The sequence below is a fragment of the Malaclemys terrapin genome, chromosome 19, assembly GCF_027887155.1.
Source record: "Malaclemys terrapin pileata isolate rMalTer1 chromosome 19, rMalTer1.hap1, whole genome shotgun sequence".
In the NCBI taxonomy this organism is placed as follows: domain Eukaryota; kingdom Metazoa; phylum Chordata; order Testudines; family Emydidae; genus Malaclemys; species Malaclemys terrapin.
This window is the reverse complement of record NC_071523.1, coordinates 8,906,142-8,925,718: the sequence shown is the minus strand read 5'-3', so window position 1 is coordinate 8,925,718 and position 19,577 is coordinate 8,906,142. Positions and strand designations below refer to the sequence as shown.

Below are 19,577 nucleotides of genomic sequence, written 5' to 3'. Positions count from 1 at the left end.
GATTGACATGGTACCTTTGTCCAATAATATGTTGTCACGAAGAATTAATGACATGTCAAATAATGTAGAGACTATAATTGTACAGAGAGTAAACAATAGTCCATATTATGCTGTACAGTTGGATGAATCAAGTGATGTAGCTAATTAGCTATTTTGCTACTGTTTGTACGTTATGTGAATGAAGGTCTGGTTGAAGAAGACTTGTTGTTTTGCCGACCATTGGAAGAACGTACAACTGGAGAAGATATCTTCAATCTGACTAATGTATATTTTCAAGAAAAGGAAATAGATTGGTCTCGTTGCCTCGGCATTTGCACTGATGGGGCCACATCAATGATGGGGAAGTATACTGGATTTGTAGCTCGAACAAAAAAGGTTGCATCAAAAGTCTCTTGGACTCATTGCAGCATCCATAGACAAGCCCGCGCAACAAAACGCATGCCTGAGGGACTGAAGGAAGTGCTGGACAACACAGTGAAAATGGTGAATCTCATAAAATCACGGCCAATGAATTCCAGAATATTTCATATACTTTGTGAAGAAATGGGTAGTATACACGATTGTCTGTTGACTCATACTGAAGTTAGATGGCTCTTACGGGGCAAAATCCTGGTGTGCTTGTTTGACCTTAGAATGGAAATCCTAGTTTTTTTCAACAGCCACCCTTTCCACCTTGCCAGCTGTATGGAAAATAATGTCTGGCTCCAGAGCCTAGCTTATTTAGCAGATATTTTCTCAAGAATGAATGACCTAAATTTACCTCTTCAAGGTCTCAATATAACAGTTTTCAATGTGCAAAACCAAGTTGAATCCATGATAAAGAAGTTGCAGTTCTGGGAAAGTTGTTTGGAAAACAATCAAACTGAGTGTTTCAGTAATCTTCATGACTTCCTGGCAGAACATAAACTTCAGTTGGATCAATGCACTAAAACCAATATAGCTGCACACCTAAAAGGACTTTGCACAACTTTCAGGGATTACTTTCCAGCTATATCAGGCGATAATGACTGGATTCGCAACCCTTTTGATGCTACCACTTTCTCAACACAGATATCGAACAATGAGGAAAAAGAGAAATTGATTGAGATCTCCTGTGATTACGAACTGAAAAGGAGTTTCAGAAATCTGTCATTGATCAACTTTTGGCTGAGTTTAAGAAACAAGTACCCCCTTCTGGCAGAAAAAGCTGCTGCAGTTTTGTTACCATATGCGAGAAAGCATTTTCCTCGTATGCACATCTGAAAACGAAATACAGAAACAGATTTGATGCCGAACCAGACCTGAGACTTTATCTTTCTCCAAAGGTTCCGGACTTCAAAGAGCTATGCAGAGCAAAGCGAGCGCATCCATCACACTGAGGAAATTTAAATTTAAAACCCTGGAAATATTCATTTTTAGAAGGGGGTTCACGAGATTTCACAATTTAGAGAAAGGGGTTCGCGGGCTGTTAAAGTTTGGAAACCACTGCTATAGAGCCAGCCCCGGAGCAGGGAAAGAACTACATTTCCCAGCATTCCCTTGGGCACAATTAACAGGAAAGGGAGGGGGAAGGAGTGTGGAACTGACACCTCATGCTGCAGCCTGCTGTGAATGGTAGGGACAAAGCCAGCTCTAGGTTTTTTGCTGCCCCCCCACCCCAGCCCTGGGCTCCCCCTGCACCCCTGTGTTGCTCCAGCCCTGGACTCTCCCCTGCTCATACCCCCTGCTGCCCCAGCTCTGGGCCCCACCTGCACCCTCCTGCTGCCCCAGCCCTGGGCTCTCCTCCCACCTGCATCTCCTGCTGCCCCAGCCCTGGGCTCTCACCCTCCGCACCCCCTGCCGCCCCAGGTCTGGCCCCCACCCGCACCTCCTGCCGCCCCAGCCCTGGGCTCTCCCCCAAAGAAGGAATTGGGGGGACTAAATGGACAGTGCACCTCTCTATCTGAAGCCTAGCAAGGGAGGTACATGGATCCCACTAGAATTTAAAATGAAAAGTAAGGGAGGGGAGGCTCTACTAGGACCTGGGCAGCTTTAGATACAGTACCAGGCACGTAGGAGGATTTACACTTCTGAGCCATGGAAGCAGAAATTGACTTTTCTTTTCCAGAGTTAGCTAATATTCAGAAAGGGAATCTAGCACCTGCCTTCCAGATCTGAACACCTCAACATTCAGGAGTGCTCAAGCTCAATTTGGGCGGCTGTTTCTTCATTTCTCCCAAATCAAATATACTGATCCACTGGAACTTGCTGTAGAAAAAGTAGAATAAATTGAGCAAGAAATGCTTCCCAGTGGTTATTAGGACTGGAATTGCTATTTTAACAGCCATTGCCTTTTTTTTTTTTTTTTTAGTTTTAGTTTTAGTTGTTTAAAAGGAAGACAGTGATATCGCATTGGCAAATTCCCCATAGAAACAAAGAATGGAACAAAAGAATAATAAAGGCACCTTAACTTTTCCTCATTTATGTAGGACAGTCTTATAATAGGCATCCAGATATCCTCCAATCACACAAGCTGAAAATTGTTCCACTTTACGGCAGTTCTGTAACCATATGGGAACCAATCCTGTCTGTGTTCTGTGCACATCCAAAATTCCTGCTGAATGACCCACCCTGGGAGCGAGTTACCAGTGACCCAGGGCTGGGGCGGCAGGAGGGTGCAGTTGCGGGGGGGAGAGAGAGCCCAGGGCTGGCGGAGAGGGGAGCCAAAAATTGTTTTGCTTGCGGCAGCAAAAAACCTAGAGCCGGCCCTGGTCTGGCTTCCTGCCCCCAAAGGACTTGCATGCTTTGTCCCACCACTCAAGAACCAGTGCCGCCAATGCAACAGACGCAAGTAAATGATGGGGAAACCCAAGTTATGATTGTAAGTACTAGCCCCATTTAATATCCTAACCCGTCATTACCTGGGAAATGGTTGGACAACAACCAAAGATGGATTTTTGTAAGGAAAAGTCGGTGGGACCCATACGTGGCCACCTGGTGAGTTTCCAGCAGGAAGAGCTTTACCAGGGCAGTGGAAAAGTTCTTACATATACAGTTTCTAGCTTCCCAATTACTTTGGGGGCTGAAGGAGATGGGAGGGGGAAGGGAATTGTCTTTGGGTCTTTATATTTTTGGGGCTGGGGGCTCTAATTATTGCTCCCAAGGGCCCACTGGTCTCCCCATCTCACCCCCTGAAAAAAGGCCACTTAGGCAAGGGGCTAAGAATATTCCAATGCCCGTCCCATCAATGCAGCCCCATTCCAAGCCTTTACCTCTTTGGACACATGCCCAAATGTCCTTCCTCACCCCTGTCCACCACCACCCCCATCTACCCCTCAAACCCAGGCCCTGATGGCTTTGCCCTGAGCCTGATCCTTCCATTGCAACACCAGAGGATCCTGGAGGACCTTGTGGACTAGGAGTTCCCCCATGAATTGCTGGAGGGAGATTTACACCCCCAAAATTCAGGTAATTTTCCTTTCCATCCACATGTTTGTGACTAGGACTCAAGGTAGTGGGGGAGCGAACAGCTGCAACAAACAAACTCCAGCTCACGGAGCTCTCCCCACACAAGGCAGAGCGGAAGCCTGCATCTCAAGGTCCAGCTTTTTTTAGCATTTGCACACACAGGAAAATGTCCCATGGGTGCAAAACCTTCCCACCGGTCACTGAGCCGCACGCCCCCTCCCCCAGGCCGTATCTCCAGAGATAAGCGCTACAGCCATATAAGAGGGCTCAGCTGAGGCGCTGTTCCTGACACAGCTACACGGCACCATGATCTGTATCCTGTTCGCTACCCTGACGCTGGCCGCTGGGGGTATGTATCCCGCCTAGACGTAGGGTTTCATCTGTTTTACCAACCACAGATTTCTAGCTTGAGCCTGTGGTCCTGACGCTGACCAGCAGCCTGGAGGTGCTCAGCTATCAGAGGGATGGGAACAGTGTAAGGGGCATCATAGACTATGGCTTAGAAACATCTCTAGCGATAGAGAGGTCACCAGATCGGGCCCTGACACTACAGAAGAGCAGTTCAACCATGTGTTACACAAAGATCAGGTCAGTTTTGGTTGGTGGCTTGATCTGTTCTGATTTTTAACGTGGATCCCATCTTGTGTCCCTTGCAGCCCTCAGTTGTGGGAATCCCGCCTACCCGCCTCTCTTGACCAGAGTGGTTGGAGGAGAAGATGCAAGACCATTCAGCTGGCCCTGGCAGGTTAGTGATTCCGGGTTTCCTTAGCCCAGTCCAGGATACCTTGAGCCACGTTGCCTTCCCATTACATTGGGCCTTGCTTTGCTCAGCTTACACTCGCGTTGATGGCATTTCCCTGTCTGTTATGCGATAACTTTTGAAGACCAAACTCCCAGGGAATGTTCCAGGCGTCAGTGGTCACAGCCCTACTGAGTTTAGTGAAAATCGGAAAATGAAAAGTGGAGGACACCTGGAGCCCCCTGTATCTGGTTAGCTGACCCAGCAGCTTTAGCTGGTCTATAATAATAGCCAGAGATCAAAGGAGCAGTTGATGACACACTAGACGGGGTCAATGGCTAACAATACACCCCAGATCTCAGCCCTGCCCATCATCCTAATGGAGCGGAAGATATTGACCCACTGAAGGACTTTGCTCCTTCATAGAAAGAAAAGAAATTATTTAACAAATTATACAAGCGGAACTGTTTACACGTGTCCCTGACGTGAGGGGGATGGGAGGGCGGCACACAAGTAGCTTAGGGGGTAGAATGGGGAATGCAACTTAAGGACCCCTGGTGCGTGCAGTGAGCTCAGCCTACAGAGGCAACAAAGTGGGAGACCGTGTAGGTGTATCATGGCTGTATTCTGGATGGGACATACTAGAAGGACAACTGGCCTTGTGCTTAAGATGCGGCAAGAGGTGTGAGAACTGAGTTCTATCCCCAGCTCCACCACAGACTCATTGCCTGGCCTTAAGCAAGCCACTTAGCACCCAATCCAGCTCCCATTGAAATCAGAGAGGGAGGAGGAACTCACCCTGGCTTCAATGGGTGTGGGAACTGGCTCTCTTTGTGCCCAGGGCCATGTGGTGAGCACTTTGATAAGCTTGTCACTAAACAGCAAACAAAGAGCATGCTGGGAAATGATACCAACATGCGATTTTGGGACATGGTACCTCAGTTTCTGATCCTCCTCCCAAGGGCGCGTGTCGGGATTCATTTGCTAATGCTAGAACTCCTCGCTCAGCAGGTGCTAAAGACGAGTTACCAATTAATGACAACTGTTAACCGCCCATTATAGATGGCTGTGCAGCGTTATTATGCTCTTTTAAAGAACTAATTGGGAAGTAACGTGATTCCCGTCTACAGCTGATAGGTCAGCTAAGTGTCAAAGCATGTTGGGATCCATCAGGATGAACGCTCCAGAGGAACAAGAGATTGGTGTAATTATATTTTGCTAGGTATGCAGAGCCATGCAGGGCCGCCCACAGGGTGGGGGGGCAACTGGGGCAATTTGCCCCGGGCCCCACAGGGGCCCCCACAAGAGTTTTTCGTGGCCCCTGGAGCAAGGTCCTTCACTTGCTCCAGAGGCCCTGGAAAACTCTTGTGGGACCCGGGCTCCCGGAGCTTCTTCGGCTCCGGGTCTTCGGCAGCAATTCAGCGGCAGGGGGTCCTTCTGCCCCGGGACCCACCGCCGAAGTGCCGGGTCTTTGGCGGCAATTCGGCAGCGGGAGCCCCCTGCCGCTGAAGACCACAGGCCCCCTGAATCCTCTGGGCGGTCCTGGATCCATGCTCAGCAAGTAACCGGTGTCTCAAGCTAGGGACTATTTAATTCCTAGAATGCATTTTAAAAGTAGCACCTATTTAGCTCTTCACTTGTTCAAAAGTTAATAAATGACACCCCTGTAAGGTTGATACAATCCCCGTGGCATATCTGGGCAAACTGTGGCAGAGAAGTAAAGCAACCCACCCATGGTCACACAATGAGTCAAAGGCAAAACAGAAGTGACAACTTGGGAGTTCCCGGATCCCTATTTCCCTAGATTCCATTACCATGATCAGGTCACTCGCTCACTAAACCCAGTGAAATATTTAAAAAACAAAATCCCAAACCACCCAAAGGGATCTATTTCTACATAGAGTGACAAAGAGGTGTTTCAGGAACCTATTTCTTCTGTAGCAAATACAACCCTCTGTTTGGCCCATGCTTAGTAAATAGCTTTGGGAAAGCAACACCGAAACGAAACTTTGGCAAAAAGCCTTTTCACAAGAAGAGCGATCTGGACCTGGAGCACTTGGGTGCCCAGCTTTTCACCTTCCCAACAGAAGGAGAGGTCGATCCGTGAGTAGCAGTCTTACCGTATCGTTCCTAGGTGTCCCTGACGTATGGTGCCAATGGCGGCTGGTATCACACCTGTGGGGGAACCCTCATTGCACCCAACTGGGTCCTGACAGCTGCTCACTGCATCAGGTACGTTAGCTGCAGAATCCTGGAGAATCATTTCTTTGAAGTCAACGAGCAGAAAGCTGCAAATGCTCTGAAGTAAAGAGAAAGCAAAAGCCTATTAATAACAAAAGGGACAGAGGCCAGTGCAGGAGCCACCTCCCCAATAGTTAAGTGATGTCTTCAGCCTCCACTATCTCCGAAACTTTCAGACACGTTCCCCTGAGATACTGACCACTTGTGGCTGTTAAAGAGTCCACAGCAGGTTTTGTAAGAGTACAGGTGAATTAACCCCGTGTCCTAGCCAAATTCCAGCTATTGCAACTGAATTCAATTCAACGGTTGCATGGCCCAGCTGTGCACTGCTTAATAGCTGCCTTGCTCAACTCAACAGTCTCCCCCACCAAAAAGGTTATCATGTCTAGATCATGTCTCTGGCAGTGGCCCCGACCTGATCATTCACTGGAAGGGGAAAACTTCATTCCTCTTCCCCTGCTTGTGCAATGCCCTGCACTGTTGGCCTTATTTTTACATGTATAACAATAAATATTAGTTATTAAATTATCCAGCCCTTTTTAAAATCAGCTGTGCTCTCTTTACAAGCACATGTAGCTGTGAGTTCCATAGGTTCACTAGCTCACCCACTTCCATGAAGAAATATTCCCTTTGGTTTTAAAAGCACCAGCCTTCAATTTCAGTGAGAGAGCTTCTTGTTCTCAGATTATGAGATGGTGTAAAAATGAGGGGAGTGATCAGCTTTGACTTCATCACCTTAAATGCCTCAATCAAGGCCAGCTCCCCTACCCAGCAGCTCAGTACAGGCCTGTTTCCTGGGGCTGGTTACGACCACTCCAGTTAGAGAAAGCATCATCGGAGCAGATTTGAGCTCTCACAGGCTGGCTGTGTGTGAGGTAGGATTGGCAGGGTGCACAATACTATTACACACACCTATTACACACTCCACACCAGTGGAGATGCTTTTGTAATAGACGTTGTCACACTACCAGAGAGGCCTTCGGAATTGCTCAGGTGTGCCAGGAAATGGCAGCCTCATGCTCTGAAGATCAGGTGGGGCCCAAGTTTAGCAGGAATCTTGGCAGGAGGCAGAGGACCATGTGGAGGTGCAGCCTCTAGTGACGATAGGTTCCAGCATGCAATGCTCCATCCTAAGCCAGCAGCTGTTACTATAGAGCAATGCATGCTGGCACTTGCAGTTTTCAGAGGGTTCCCACTGGACACCCCAGGCTGCATTTGGCCGCCCTTCCCAAAGAGGCGTGTGACTGTGCAGCATGCAGGGAGCTACATGTCTGAGCAACTCTCCCGATTCCTTTTCCTCCCCAGCTCTTCTCTGACCTATCTAGTGTTTCTTGGCAAACACAACCTAAGGCTTGCTGAACAAGGATCGATTGCAGTCAGTCCACAAAAAATCATTGTCCATGAGGGCTGGGACCCAAACCGTCTTGCAGATGGGTAAGTTGATAGCAGCTATTTGTATGAACTATGAGAGATAGGGCCCCAAACCAAACACCCCTGCACCATGGGCAGCTCCAAATCTGGAGCCAGTTCTTACAGCATAGGCCGGAGGTCCACAAACTATGAGCCCAGGAACATTCTGGGGGGCACAGTTGGGGCCCATGAGGGGTGGGGAGGGACTGCCACCCAGTGCCACTCCTGGCCCCAGCCCCAGCCCCAACTGTTGGCCCCACACCCAGGGCCCCACTCCCAGCCCCACACCCATTATGGCCCCCAGCCTTGGCCCCCTTACCCCTGTCCACATCCCCCCCACCCAGAGCTGTGTCCCTGACTCCACCCTGGGGGAGAGAGGGCGCGGATTGGAGTAAGGGTGGGTGCGAGGTAAAAAGTTTGTGAACCACCGGCAAAGGTTCATACTGATGATTCCGAAATACTGGGCGACTGGATGTGGTGAGTGGTGAACCCTTTCCCCAGTTCAAACCCTTGTCACAGTATGGAAAATGGGCATGGCTGGCTCAGCGAGCAGATACCCATCACCCCCAAAGAGACAGAGGCCAATGCAGGAGCCCCCTCCCCAATAATGAAGTGATGCCTTCAGCCTCCACTATCTCAGAAACTTTCCAGGCACATTCACCTGAGATGCTGACCACCTGTGGCTGTTAAAGAGTCCACGGCAGTTTTTGTAAGAGTACAAGTGAATTAACCCCGTGTCCTAGCCAAATTCCAGCTAGTGCAACTGAATTCAATTCAGAGGCTCTAAACTGCTGCATAGCACAGCTGTGTATTGCTTAACAGCTGCCTTGCTGACCCAACAATGTCTCCTGCATCTTAGCAGTGGGTGAAGAGAGGTCTCACCAGACAGGTGTGTGGAAAGGTTCAATGAATGTATGTAAAGTTCTTTGAAATCCTCAGATGAAAGGTGCTACTAGAAGTGCAAATTATTACACCTCTACCCCGATATAACGCAACCCGATATAACACGAATTCGGATATAACGTGGTAAAGCAGTGCTCCAGGGAGGCGGGGCTGCGCACTCTGGCGGATCAAAGCAAGTTCAATATAACGCGGTTTCACCTATAACGTGGTAAGATTTTTTTGGTTCCCGAGGACAGTGTTATATCGGAGTAGAGGGGTATTAGTAACTTGGATTGATGCCATGTTGCTGAAGGACTCCTTGGTTCTGCTAAAGTCCTAGTGCATTAGCTCCGCTAATCAGTTCAGTTTCCAACTTTCTGCGCGTTGCGTCCCCACCAGCTTCCCAAGGCAGTAGTACAAGAACTAGGACATAAGAATGGCCATACTGCATCAGACCAATGGTCTATCTAGTTCAGTATCTTGTCGTCAGACAGTGGCCAATGCCAGATGCCTCTGAGGGAATGAACCGAACAGGTCATTCATTGAGTTACAGTCAGAGGCTTCGGGACACTCAGAGCACAGGGCTGCGTCCTGGCCATCTTGGCTAATAGCCATCGATGGACCTGTCCTCCAGGAACTTATCTAGTTGTTTTTTTAACTCCATTAGTTTTGATCTTCACGACACCTGATTTTGTGTTGTGTGAAGAAGTACTTCCTTATGTTTGTTTTAAACCTGCTGCCTATCAATTACCCCTAGTTCTTGTGTTCTGAGAAGGAGTAAATAACACTTCCTTATTCACTGTTTCCACACCAGTCATGATTTCATAGACCTCTATCATATCCCCTCTTAGTCGTCTCTTTTCCAAGCTGAAAAGTCCCAGTCTTTTTAATCTCTCCTCATACAGAAGCTGTTCCAGACCCCTAATCATTTTGTTGCTCTTCCCTGTGCCTTTTCAAAGGCTAATATATCTGTTTTGAGATGGGGTGACCAGAACCGCACACAGAATTCAAGTTTGGGTGTACGATGGATTAATAGAATGGCCTTGTGATATTATGATAACTGCCCAGGGTTGAGCCCCCTCCCTTAGGGGCTTTAACTCCAAGGAGCTGAGAAACCTGCTACCTTGTGTTATCTACCAAATGTAGGGCTGAACCCCATTAAACAGAGCTAGACTGTGTCCAGCTGCAGCCAACACTTTTAGATTCCACTTGTTTATTATACCTCAGTCTAGCAGTTACCGGGCACAATATAATGATGTTTACTGAGGCTCAGGAAGGCTTGAAAAATTACTTAAATGCTGCCCCGTCTGGAGAGGAAAGGCACAGCACACTGTCCTACTGTGAGGGAAGGGTTTCGGCAAACCCCAAGTGGTAAAAAGGAAAACAAATAGCGATTATGGAATCATTGATGCTCACACACAACAGATGTTTGGATGCTTTGTATGTTTGGATGCTGACTCAGCAATAAACTGAAACATAAAGACCTCACAGGCCTCAGTTACTTCACACAAGGAAATTTCTGGTGCTCCAACAGGGCCGGGGGGCATTACGGCATGAGTTTGAGGTGGCAGCACTGACTGTAGGAGGAGGGGGTATGCCTCTTGAACACAAAGGTCTTATTCCCCCGGCCCCGACAGACCACCTGCCCCAGCCTGAGGAGGAAGCCTCTGGCTGAAAGGCCATTTCCTGGGAGTCTCTGAGTAGAAGGATGAGTCGGTAACAGCATGGGCAGCTCTCTAGGGAGACGCCCGCCCACCACAGGGAGCTGAACGGAAACGAGTGCTTTAAATCAGGGAACCTGGACGAGCCTGAAGCTCCAGGAGCCTCTCTATATATTCTCCAGAAGCTCTCACAGTCACAGGCTGTGTTTACCCCAAAGCTTGACAGAGACAGGCCAAGCCTCTCAAACTGGGCCCCGTGTGGGCAGAGGAGCTGGAGATGCTGGGGCCTGGATTTCCACACGGCTTTTGGGCCATGGGGAAGGAAAATCAAGGTGCTCCACCAGGGCCTATGGGCACCGAGGCACGCGCTTGGGTGTGGTATGGGCAACACCAAGGGGTGGGATGCCTCTGCCATGGTCTGAAGACATTCCTTCCCCTAAAGGCAGGGGTCGCTCTTTCAAATAGACGGAGCCCTCTGTAAACGCTGCGTATTAATGGGTCTTTGTTTTCCTCCACTCTCTCTCTGTACGCGCTCCCTCCCCCCTGGCTTGTGCACAGCAACGACATTGCTTTGATCAAACTCTCCCAGAGCGTTGCCCTGAGCAGTCAAATCCAGCCGGCCTGCCTCCCCCCGGCAAACAGTCTCCTGGCCTCTGGCGTCGTCTGCTACGTAACCGGATGGGGAAGGCTGCAGAGTAAGTGTTAATGCAGTTCAGTGGGAACACTAAGTCCGTCTGTGTTAACGTCTCCTTTGGGATTGACTGGAATAAGGTTCTTTTTTCCGGTGCCCCTTAGCCCTCAATTCAGAGAGAGATCTGACCAGGCTCTGGCTCCACCCCTGCAGCAGAGATGTTCTTGCATTTTCCTTGCAGAATGTTTAGCTTTTGTTAGGACCCCAGCTGAGGCCTGGAGATGCAATTGTCACCCAAGTCAGAGTGGTCTGAAGACTGGTGGGGCTGTTAGTACTCGTGGAAGAGTTGAAAAGCCGCTTTAAAGAAGTGACGGTTAGTGATGGACAGCCAGCCTGGAACAGGGAAGTCCCCATGCAGAGAGCGGGTACAATGCAGGCAACAGCCTTGTGCTTCAATCCTGAGCAGGATGCATCACCTAGAGAGGTTAGAGCAGAGGACAGGGATCCTGGCCTATTCCTTCCTTGGCCTGTTTGCCAACGCTAACGCCAGTAGGGTGTTGATATGTGAACGTTAAAGCTGATTTCCCATGCGATATTGACAGAGAGCCATTGTTAATATGGACGAGGATTATCCATCTAGTTCAGAGAGTTTTCTGAGGGAGGGCTGCATTAAGGACTGGATTCTGCAACCCCTCTGTGCTTGGATTCCCTGTTGACTCTTGTACCTGGACATGTTATTTGTTGTTTCTTGACTGCCAGGAGCTAATGCTACTCCCTTGTTTCTGTTCCCTCCCAGCAAACGGCGCTCTCCCAGATATACTGCAGCAAGGGCCCTTGGTCGTGGTGGATTACGCCACCTGTTCCCTGCCTACCTGGTGGGGCAGCATAGTGAAAACCACCATGATCTGTGGAGGCGGCGACGGGCTGATCTCCAGCTGCAATGTGAGTCTGGAGAATTGGGCAGTTATGGGCGTGGCTTTAGAGAGTTCTGCATTATTGGAAGGGACTCTGAAGATGGTGCAGGGTACTAGGATCTACCCATTCTAGATGGGCTTTGAAACCCCTTTGTAGAGGTTGATAGCAATTAATGTGTTTAAGGACAATTTAATAATCACATTTCTATACTCTCACCTACAAGAGGGACCCACCCCAAACACCTGGATCCAAATACCCCCTGCATGTTGGACCTGAACATGGCAGCTGAGAACCATCTCATAAGACAGAACCTATATTCATTTCCTTCACACTCCTGCCTTTCTCCCATGTCCCATCTCCAATTATACGAGACCCATGGCAGTGACTTCTCTTCTCATGCACCATAGAAAGTTATGGCTTTTTCCAAACTGGCGTTCAATGACTGTGCCTCTCCTTCCTTGCAGGGGGACTCCGGTGGCCCACTGAACTGCAAAGGTGCTGACGGCAGGTGGGAAGTGCATGGCGTAGTCAGCTTCGGCTCCTCGCTAGGTTGTAATTATTACCGCAAACCCTCCGTCTTCACTCGGGTCTCCGCTTTCAACAACTGGATCAATACGGTAAGGGTCTACTGCAGGGGTGGGCAAAGTACTGCCCGAGGGCCGCATCCGTACCCAGATGTGGCCCTCAGGCTAAAAAGTTTGCCCACCCGGGTCTAGTGTCTGCTGTTGAGCAAGAACAAACTGGGCTGTGAACTTCTAAATGGTCATTCAGGGCAAAACAAAACACCTGCAAAAGAGTTCAAGACCGTTGGTTTGTCTATATGTCTTTAAATTCACACCCAAACTTATTCAATAATAACTTCACCGCATAGACAATCCCTTAACACAACAAAGGAGAATGTTGTCTTGTTTCTAGGGAATTAATTCCTGCAGCGAAGGTGAGGTGTCTTCCTGTTGAATGCAACTATCCAAATGATCTTCATTTCTAACCAAAGTTTGGACGTTTTGGAATAAATCTGCCACATTTTATATTAAGGGTATATTTATAGAGTTTTCATAAATGTTAATTGATGTCCAACAACTTAATTATCTATCATCTATTACTGTGGCGATCAGTAACACATACTGCTCATGGCTATAACGTTCTTATCAAATATTTAACGGAACAATTTGTAGAGTTCGAATGTCCCTGTTTTACAGATTTCCTTAGTTTTGTGGTCTGATTTCCCCCCTTTGCTTTACATTTTCTGCAGGTTATGGCAAACAACTAACCTGAAGAGCCGTGGACAACAGACTAACCCTGTGCTGGGGGAAGGGGAGCTATTTTGCTGATTGAAATAGTCGTAATCACAAAATTCCAAACTGATGATGTGCTGAAGAAATCTGTATATAATAAATAACCAACATTTGTTTGCAACATACGTGTATAGCCTGTGCCTCGGGGAAAGGAAGGGTTTAAGATGGAAGAACATGACAATGGTTGCAGGAAGTTATGCAATGGAGCATTTTCTTCCATTAGATAAAACCCAATGTGAATGGAAGTGGAATATGAAGCACAACACAAGAATGAGGACTTGGGGAGGGGGAGGGGAAGAGGGGAAACTCACCCAGAGCCATTTGTTTCCACAGTGGTTGACACGAGAAATGTGTGTTGTCACCCTAGTGTCCCCACACTTCCTTCTAACCCCACATTCCCATACTAGGCTCCAGCTGCCAACTCTCCCTTTGCCTCACATCTGAGCATGGGGGAATTATAAGAACTATAAATCCCAAGAACCTGGCAATGCTCTTGATGGGAACTCAAAATACGCAATACACAGCTCCTGGCAGTTCTCCATTCAGTGATTTGATACCCTTACTCATTGTGTTATGCCCAGCTGTTGGAAGTGATCCTGGAGTGGCTGCTGGCTGAAGAACATGCTGTAGAGCAGGGAACCACCGGAAAGCCACTTTGAAATATCAGGAAGGCTTTTAAAAACTGAGGATAATTTCTGATGATACCTTTTAACCTTTTTAAGGGGAATGGAGCCCATGGTGCTTATCTCTTTCCAGCAGCCCATAAATCTCATACCAACAGGAGTTACATGCACACCTTCAGAGGGGAAAGACAAGCCAATGTTCATTTTTCTACCACCATAAAATTTAACCCACTTGGAAAGTTAGTAAAAGGCCATAAATTTACCCTCTCTGACTTGAGCTTTCAGAGCCAGGAACTACCCAATAGAAACAGCCTGGAAGGACTGAAGGCCACCTACATCCCCATTGCCTTTAGTCAAATGACCCTAAAAAGCAGCTCTGATGCTCCAGAACAGAGCAAAACTGATTCCAGACAATTGGTCAATTTAGTCCTGCACACGTGAGCAAGAATCAGGATGAGCTATGGCCTGGGGAATTTTCTTACTCAAAGCTAGCTGGATGAAAGGTGCCCTATTTGTAAGCAGGGTCTGAATGAATGCTCCCCTGGCACCTAGCTTGGAGAGGGAGAGACTTTGTGTGTGTTTATGTAAATACAGTTTGCTCCTGCTCTGTTTAGATATTCAGCAGATAGAGCGGTGTCAAAGTGATCAACTTTGGCTGGTGTTGGGTTACAAAACACCTTAGTACTGAATGCAGGGGTAGTGAAATATAGTTACCAAGGTTGTAATAATTGTAGGAATACAGGGAAGCAGGACTGTGCTTAACCGGTCCCAAATGAGGGGTCACATTCAGTTGAAAGAACCTCGCTAAGCCTGGGGCTTGAATGCCAGAGCCCTGTGGAAGTAAGAGGGGATGGGGACAGATGTCTCAGTTAGGATGCTGCAAACTCTTTCTAGGGGTTCTTCACTAGAGTGGTTTAGCATGTTTCTCCCAACTGTTCAAATACTAGAACTAAACAGGCTTCATTCAGAACCTCTTTGTTATTTTAAATACTCAATCAGTATTTAAAATCAGTTGTGGTGGGTGTGATGGGTTCAGTCACAGAGATCCCCTTGGGCCTGTCACCTGACATGCTGAAATTACCTCTAAGCCCATTTTCCCTGCCAGTTTAAGACTCCAGAACCCTCCCTTGTTGAGCTAGACACACTAACCTGCTGCAACACAGACGGAGGGTCTGGGCCACGCCGACAAAGCTGCAGACTTTAACGAAAAACAGCTCAGCAGGTTACCTCTCCAGCACCCAGACACCCAGTTCTTCCTAGTCTGGGCCCAATCCTTTTCAGACCAATGCTGTAGTTTATGGCCTGGGTCCAGCAATCACTCACACCCCAATAGTTACTGTCCTTTGTTCCAGTTTCTTTCAGGCATCTCTTTGGGGTGGAGATGCCATCTCTTGAGCCAGCTGAAGACACAATGGAGAGGCTTCCAGGGCCTTTTATATTCTCTCTCTTGTGGGCGGAAACCCCTTTGTTCTTCTGTGAAAAATCACAGCAACAAGATGGAGTTTGTAGCTCCCTGGACAAATCACATGTCCATGAATGATTCAGCTTTTTGCAGGCCAATGCTATTGTTTACATGTTAGTTTGAATGTTCCAAGGAAAGCTCAAATGTGGATTGGTGTCTCCCATTGTCAGTTAAGTGTTTCTTGATTGGGCACTTACTCAGAATAGTCCTTTCTCAAGAAGCTGACCAAATGCTTCACTGAGGCTACTTAGACTCAGACACACTGAGATACAAGTACATTGCCAATATTCATAACTTCAAATACAAAATGATACACACATGCAAACAGTATAATCATAACTAGCAAATTACAACCTTTCCATAGACGCCTTACTTGACCTTCTTTGTACAAGATTTGGTGCAACTATAGGACCTTGATTGTAACAATGATCTATACAGTCAAAGTTCATGTCAATAACTTCACAACTCTGTTTACTTGCAAACCTTCCTGTGTACATGTGGGCCAGCCCAGGAAGAATGGAGGCTGGGGTCTCACAGGACATGTGACCATGTCACATGATACTAGAATCCATTTTAAATCTGGTACTTTTCCATTTAGAAGGGGGTGTGGGGCCCCGGAGAGACAAAAGAGTCCTACCTTGTGCCAAAGTTACAAAAGGGGGTGGAGCAGGACAAAGAGGCTGCCAATCATGAGAAAGCCCCTTCTTACTACCTGATATGTCTGCTGGAACTAACAAGGACTGTACCAGGGGACATGATTGGGCCCAGACTAGGAAGGAGTCTGGTCTGTGAAAGATGCGTAGTGGAACATTTCTGAGGGTGAGATATTACCTGTAATCAGTTTCTTAATGTATTAGGCTTAGACTTGCGTGTTTTTGCTTTATTTTGCTAAGTGACTTACTTTGTTCTGGCTATTACTTGAAACCACTTAAATCCTACTTTGTATACTTAATGAAATCACTTTTGTTTATTAATGAACCCAGAGTAAGTGATTAATACTTGGGGGAGCAAACAGCTGTGCGTATCTCTCTATCAGTGTTATAGAGGGCGGTCAATTTATGAGTTTACCCTGTATAAGCTTTATACGGAGTAAAAACGGATTTATTTGGGGTTTGGATCCCATTGGGAGGTGGGTGTGTGGGTGCTAGAGACAAGCAGATTAGCGTATCTGGCACAACAAGACAGGGTTCTGGAGGCCCAAACTGGCAGAGAAAATGGACTCAGAGGTAGTCTCAGCACATCAGGTGACAGTCCCAAGGGGATCTCTGTGACTGAACCCATCACAAGAGCCATTTACATTTCATTGATTTTGAAGCACCCTTAATGACTTCCACTAAATATGTTTACATCAGTAACCCAAGTTTATATCTTATTATCCTAATTCCAGACACAGAAATAACACATGCAAACAAATAGGCCGAACACACTCAGTAGATTATAAGCTTTGTAATGATACTTTACAAGAGACCTTTTGTATAAAGCTTATTCCAGTTACATCATGTTCACATTCATAAGCATATTTTCATAAAGCATATGGAGTGCAACGTCACAGTGGGACTGTATTTCTGCCCAGAGCTGACAATCACTGAGAGCTGAAATCACTTGTGGTAGGACGTATTCTGCCGAGAGATGAAAATCACTAAGTGACTGACTGGCAGAGCTCACAGCAGAAAGGGAAGGTGGCAAGAAGTGGAGGGAGCACGGTGGCTTTTACACACACACCCCACTCATGGCAGGAGGAGAAGTCATGCAGCTGCATCAGTGTACTCTGGGAAGGGTGTCTTGCTCATGCTTTTATGTTTATGAATACCGCTTGCAAGAGGGGAAGTATTGCCTCTTAGAGGTGCCCAGAGAGTAGAGTGAAATTTTCCCGGGTTACTGGGTGTGGGCTCGAGCTGGTTCTGGTTATATTGTTGAAAAGGAACCCCCTAAATATTGAACCCAGCCTTTCTTGCTGCCCACTCCAACTGGCAGAAGGGTTACATTTTTATTTGTTTTCAATTATTAATAATAATAGTTCTTTATGTAAAGTGTGGAAAATTGGAGAATCTATATACAACATATGAAGTCTGGATGATTTTATGAAATTGCTGTATCACTGAATTCCTCAGTGGGTGTGGGAATCTATGCTATCCGGCCTGGTAGCATGTCTCTCCCAATCCAGGGACAATGGCGAGTCATTAACATGAATTTCTCCCATTCATATTGGAGCACCTTAGGACAATGGGATGGCTGAAGTCTAGGGAAACCAGTTTGACCCAGTGTGTCTGCAGGGAAGAGGTTTGGCGTGAGAACAAAGAGGAGGTGAGGGTAAAGCCCTTTACAAACACAGAGACTGGGCCGGTCAGAGAGATAAAAGGAAGCTTGTGTCACGAGAAAGGAACAACAGAGGTTATTTTCATAGCTGAGAGGACCTTTTCATACTGCTCAATCAGCCATGGTCAAAGTAAGTTTGACAAACTCCGTGCGTTGAAGGAGAAACTATGACTTGTAGGAGGGAGATCCTGGACACCCTAAAGAACTCTGACCTAAGCCCAAAGAATGCTCCAGAGTAGTGAGGACACTGAGGAGGGGAAACATGTGCAGGTGTGATTATTATTATGCCTGGTGTGACATTGCATGCTATATGATTTTATGGAAGTATTCTGAAGAGTGTGAATACAATGTAACTAAAAGATGCTTCTTGCAAAAGGTCTCTTGTAAGGTATCATTACAAAGCTTATAATCTATTGAGTGTGGTCATCCTATTTGTATAAATGTATCACTCTTGTATCGGAAAATGGCAATATGAAATATAACTCTGAGGGCCTATTGTAATTATGCAAAGTGTGAGCCATTAATGGTGGTTTGGAATCTTGATGGCTCCTATCAACCAGGACAATTGACTGTAGATGGCTCTGGTTTACTTGTAAGTCTTCCTGTATACATGTGTGCTGGCAAGTGGGCAATTAAGTCTTACAGTGACATGTGATCATGTCACCTGAACTGAAATCCATCTTTAACCTGGTGCATTTCCATTGAGAAGGAGGGGTGGGAACCCATAGAGGAACAAAGGATTTCCACCTTATGCAAAAGATATATAAGTGGGTGGAACAGAACAAAAGAGGCTACAATCTTGAGAAATCCCCTAGCTACCACCTGAGCTGGAACAAGGACTGTACCAGGGGAAAGGATTGTGCCCAGACTAGGAAGGTGTCCAGTCTGTGGTAGAAACTTATTGAAACACCTCTGAGGGTGAGATTTTATCTGTATTCTGTTTTCTTACTGTATTAGGTTCAGAGTTGCATGTTTTATTTTATTTTGCTTGGTAATTCATTTTGTTCCGTCTGCTATTACTTGGAACCACTTAAATCCTACTTTCTGTATTTAATAAAACCACTTTTTACTTATTAATTAACCCAGAGTACGTATTAATACCTGGGGTGGGACAGCTGTGCATATCTCTCTATCAGTGTTACAGAAGGCAAACAATTTATGAGTTTAGCCTGTATAAGCTTTATACAGGGTAAAACAGATTTATTTGGCGTTTGCACCCCATTGGGAGTTGGGCATGTTAGTGTTAAAGACAGGAACACTTCTTAAGTTGCTTTTAGTTAAGTCTGCAGCTTTGGGGCACATGGTTCAAACCCTGGGTCTGTGTTGGAGCAGACGGGCGTGTCTGGCTCAGCAAGACAGGGTGCTGGGGTCCTGAGCTGGCAGGGAAAGCAGGGGCAGAAGTAGTCTTGGCACACCAGTTGGCAGTTCCCAAGGGGGTTTCTGTGACCCAACCCGTCACACCTGGATCTGTCGATCTTTTGTGCTGCCTGAAGTAAAGAGGAATTGGCTCAGGATCGCCTTTTGCAAAGCCGGTGTGGTGTGTGCGTCAACTGGCAAGTGTAAACCAGCGTGCTCACAAAGGTGGGAGACGTGGGCCAGGGAGCGCTTCAGCAACTGGGGTGTCTTTGTGGAGCCAGCACTGGTCCTGAGGGCACAGGGCAGCTGGCCCATGATGTCCCATTGCCATGATGGGGAAACAGACAGAGAGCCTGTGCCAAGGGACCATGCCAGAGAGGCCAAAAGACAGAGACAGTGCTGGAGTCCACCCAGACCAAGGAAAACCTAAACCTCACACGGCCCAGTGTGGTGGGACCGATAGGCAGCAGCCAGGTGAGTTTCCAGCAGGAAGAGCTTTACCAGGGCTGTGAAAAAGTGATTACATACAGTTTACTTTGGGGCTGAAGGAGAAGGGGGGGGGGAATTGTCCTTGGGTCTTTATATTTTTGGGGCTGGGGGCTCTAATTATTGCTCCCAAG

At 47.2% G+C, this 19,577-nt stretch overlaps 1 protein-coding gene across 1 annotated transcript; it reads left to right on the top strand.

Annotated features, from left to right (window-relative positions):
• The first annotated feature begins 3,666 nt into the window (after positions 1-3,666).
• LOC128826250 (chymotrypsin-like elastase family member 2A) lies at positions 3,667-13,321 on the top strand. The gene is made up of 8 exons (XM_054009466.1): positions 3,667-3,775; positions 4,083-4,171; positions 6,300-6,397; positions 7,712-7,840; positions 10,918-11,054; positions 11,787-11,932; positions 12,370-12,522; positions 13,158-13,321. Exons 1-8 carry the CDS (start codon positions 3,733-3,735, stop codon positions 13,173-13,175), a joined length of 813 nt encoding a protein of 270 aa, XP_053865441.1. The 5' UTR covers positions 3,667-3,732; the 3' UTR covers positions 13,176-13,321.
• Positions 13,322-19,577: the final 6,256 nt, after the last annotated feature.

Excerpts from the sequence above, each read along its gene's own strand:
- LOC128826250 (XM_054009466.1), top strand. The coding sequence starts at position 3,733 with ATGATCTGTATCCTGTTCGCTACCCTGACGCTGGCCGCTGGGG. Across the intron at positions 6,398-7,711 it reads ACAGCTGCTCACTGCATCAG|CTCTTCTCTGACCTATCTAG; the intron begins GTACGTTAGCTG and ends TTTCCTCCCCAG. Across the intron at positions 11,055-11,786 it reads CGGATGGGGAAGGCTGCAGA|CAAACGGCGCTCTCCCAGAT; the intron begins GTAAGTGTTAAT and ends GTTCCCTCCCAG.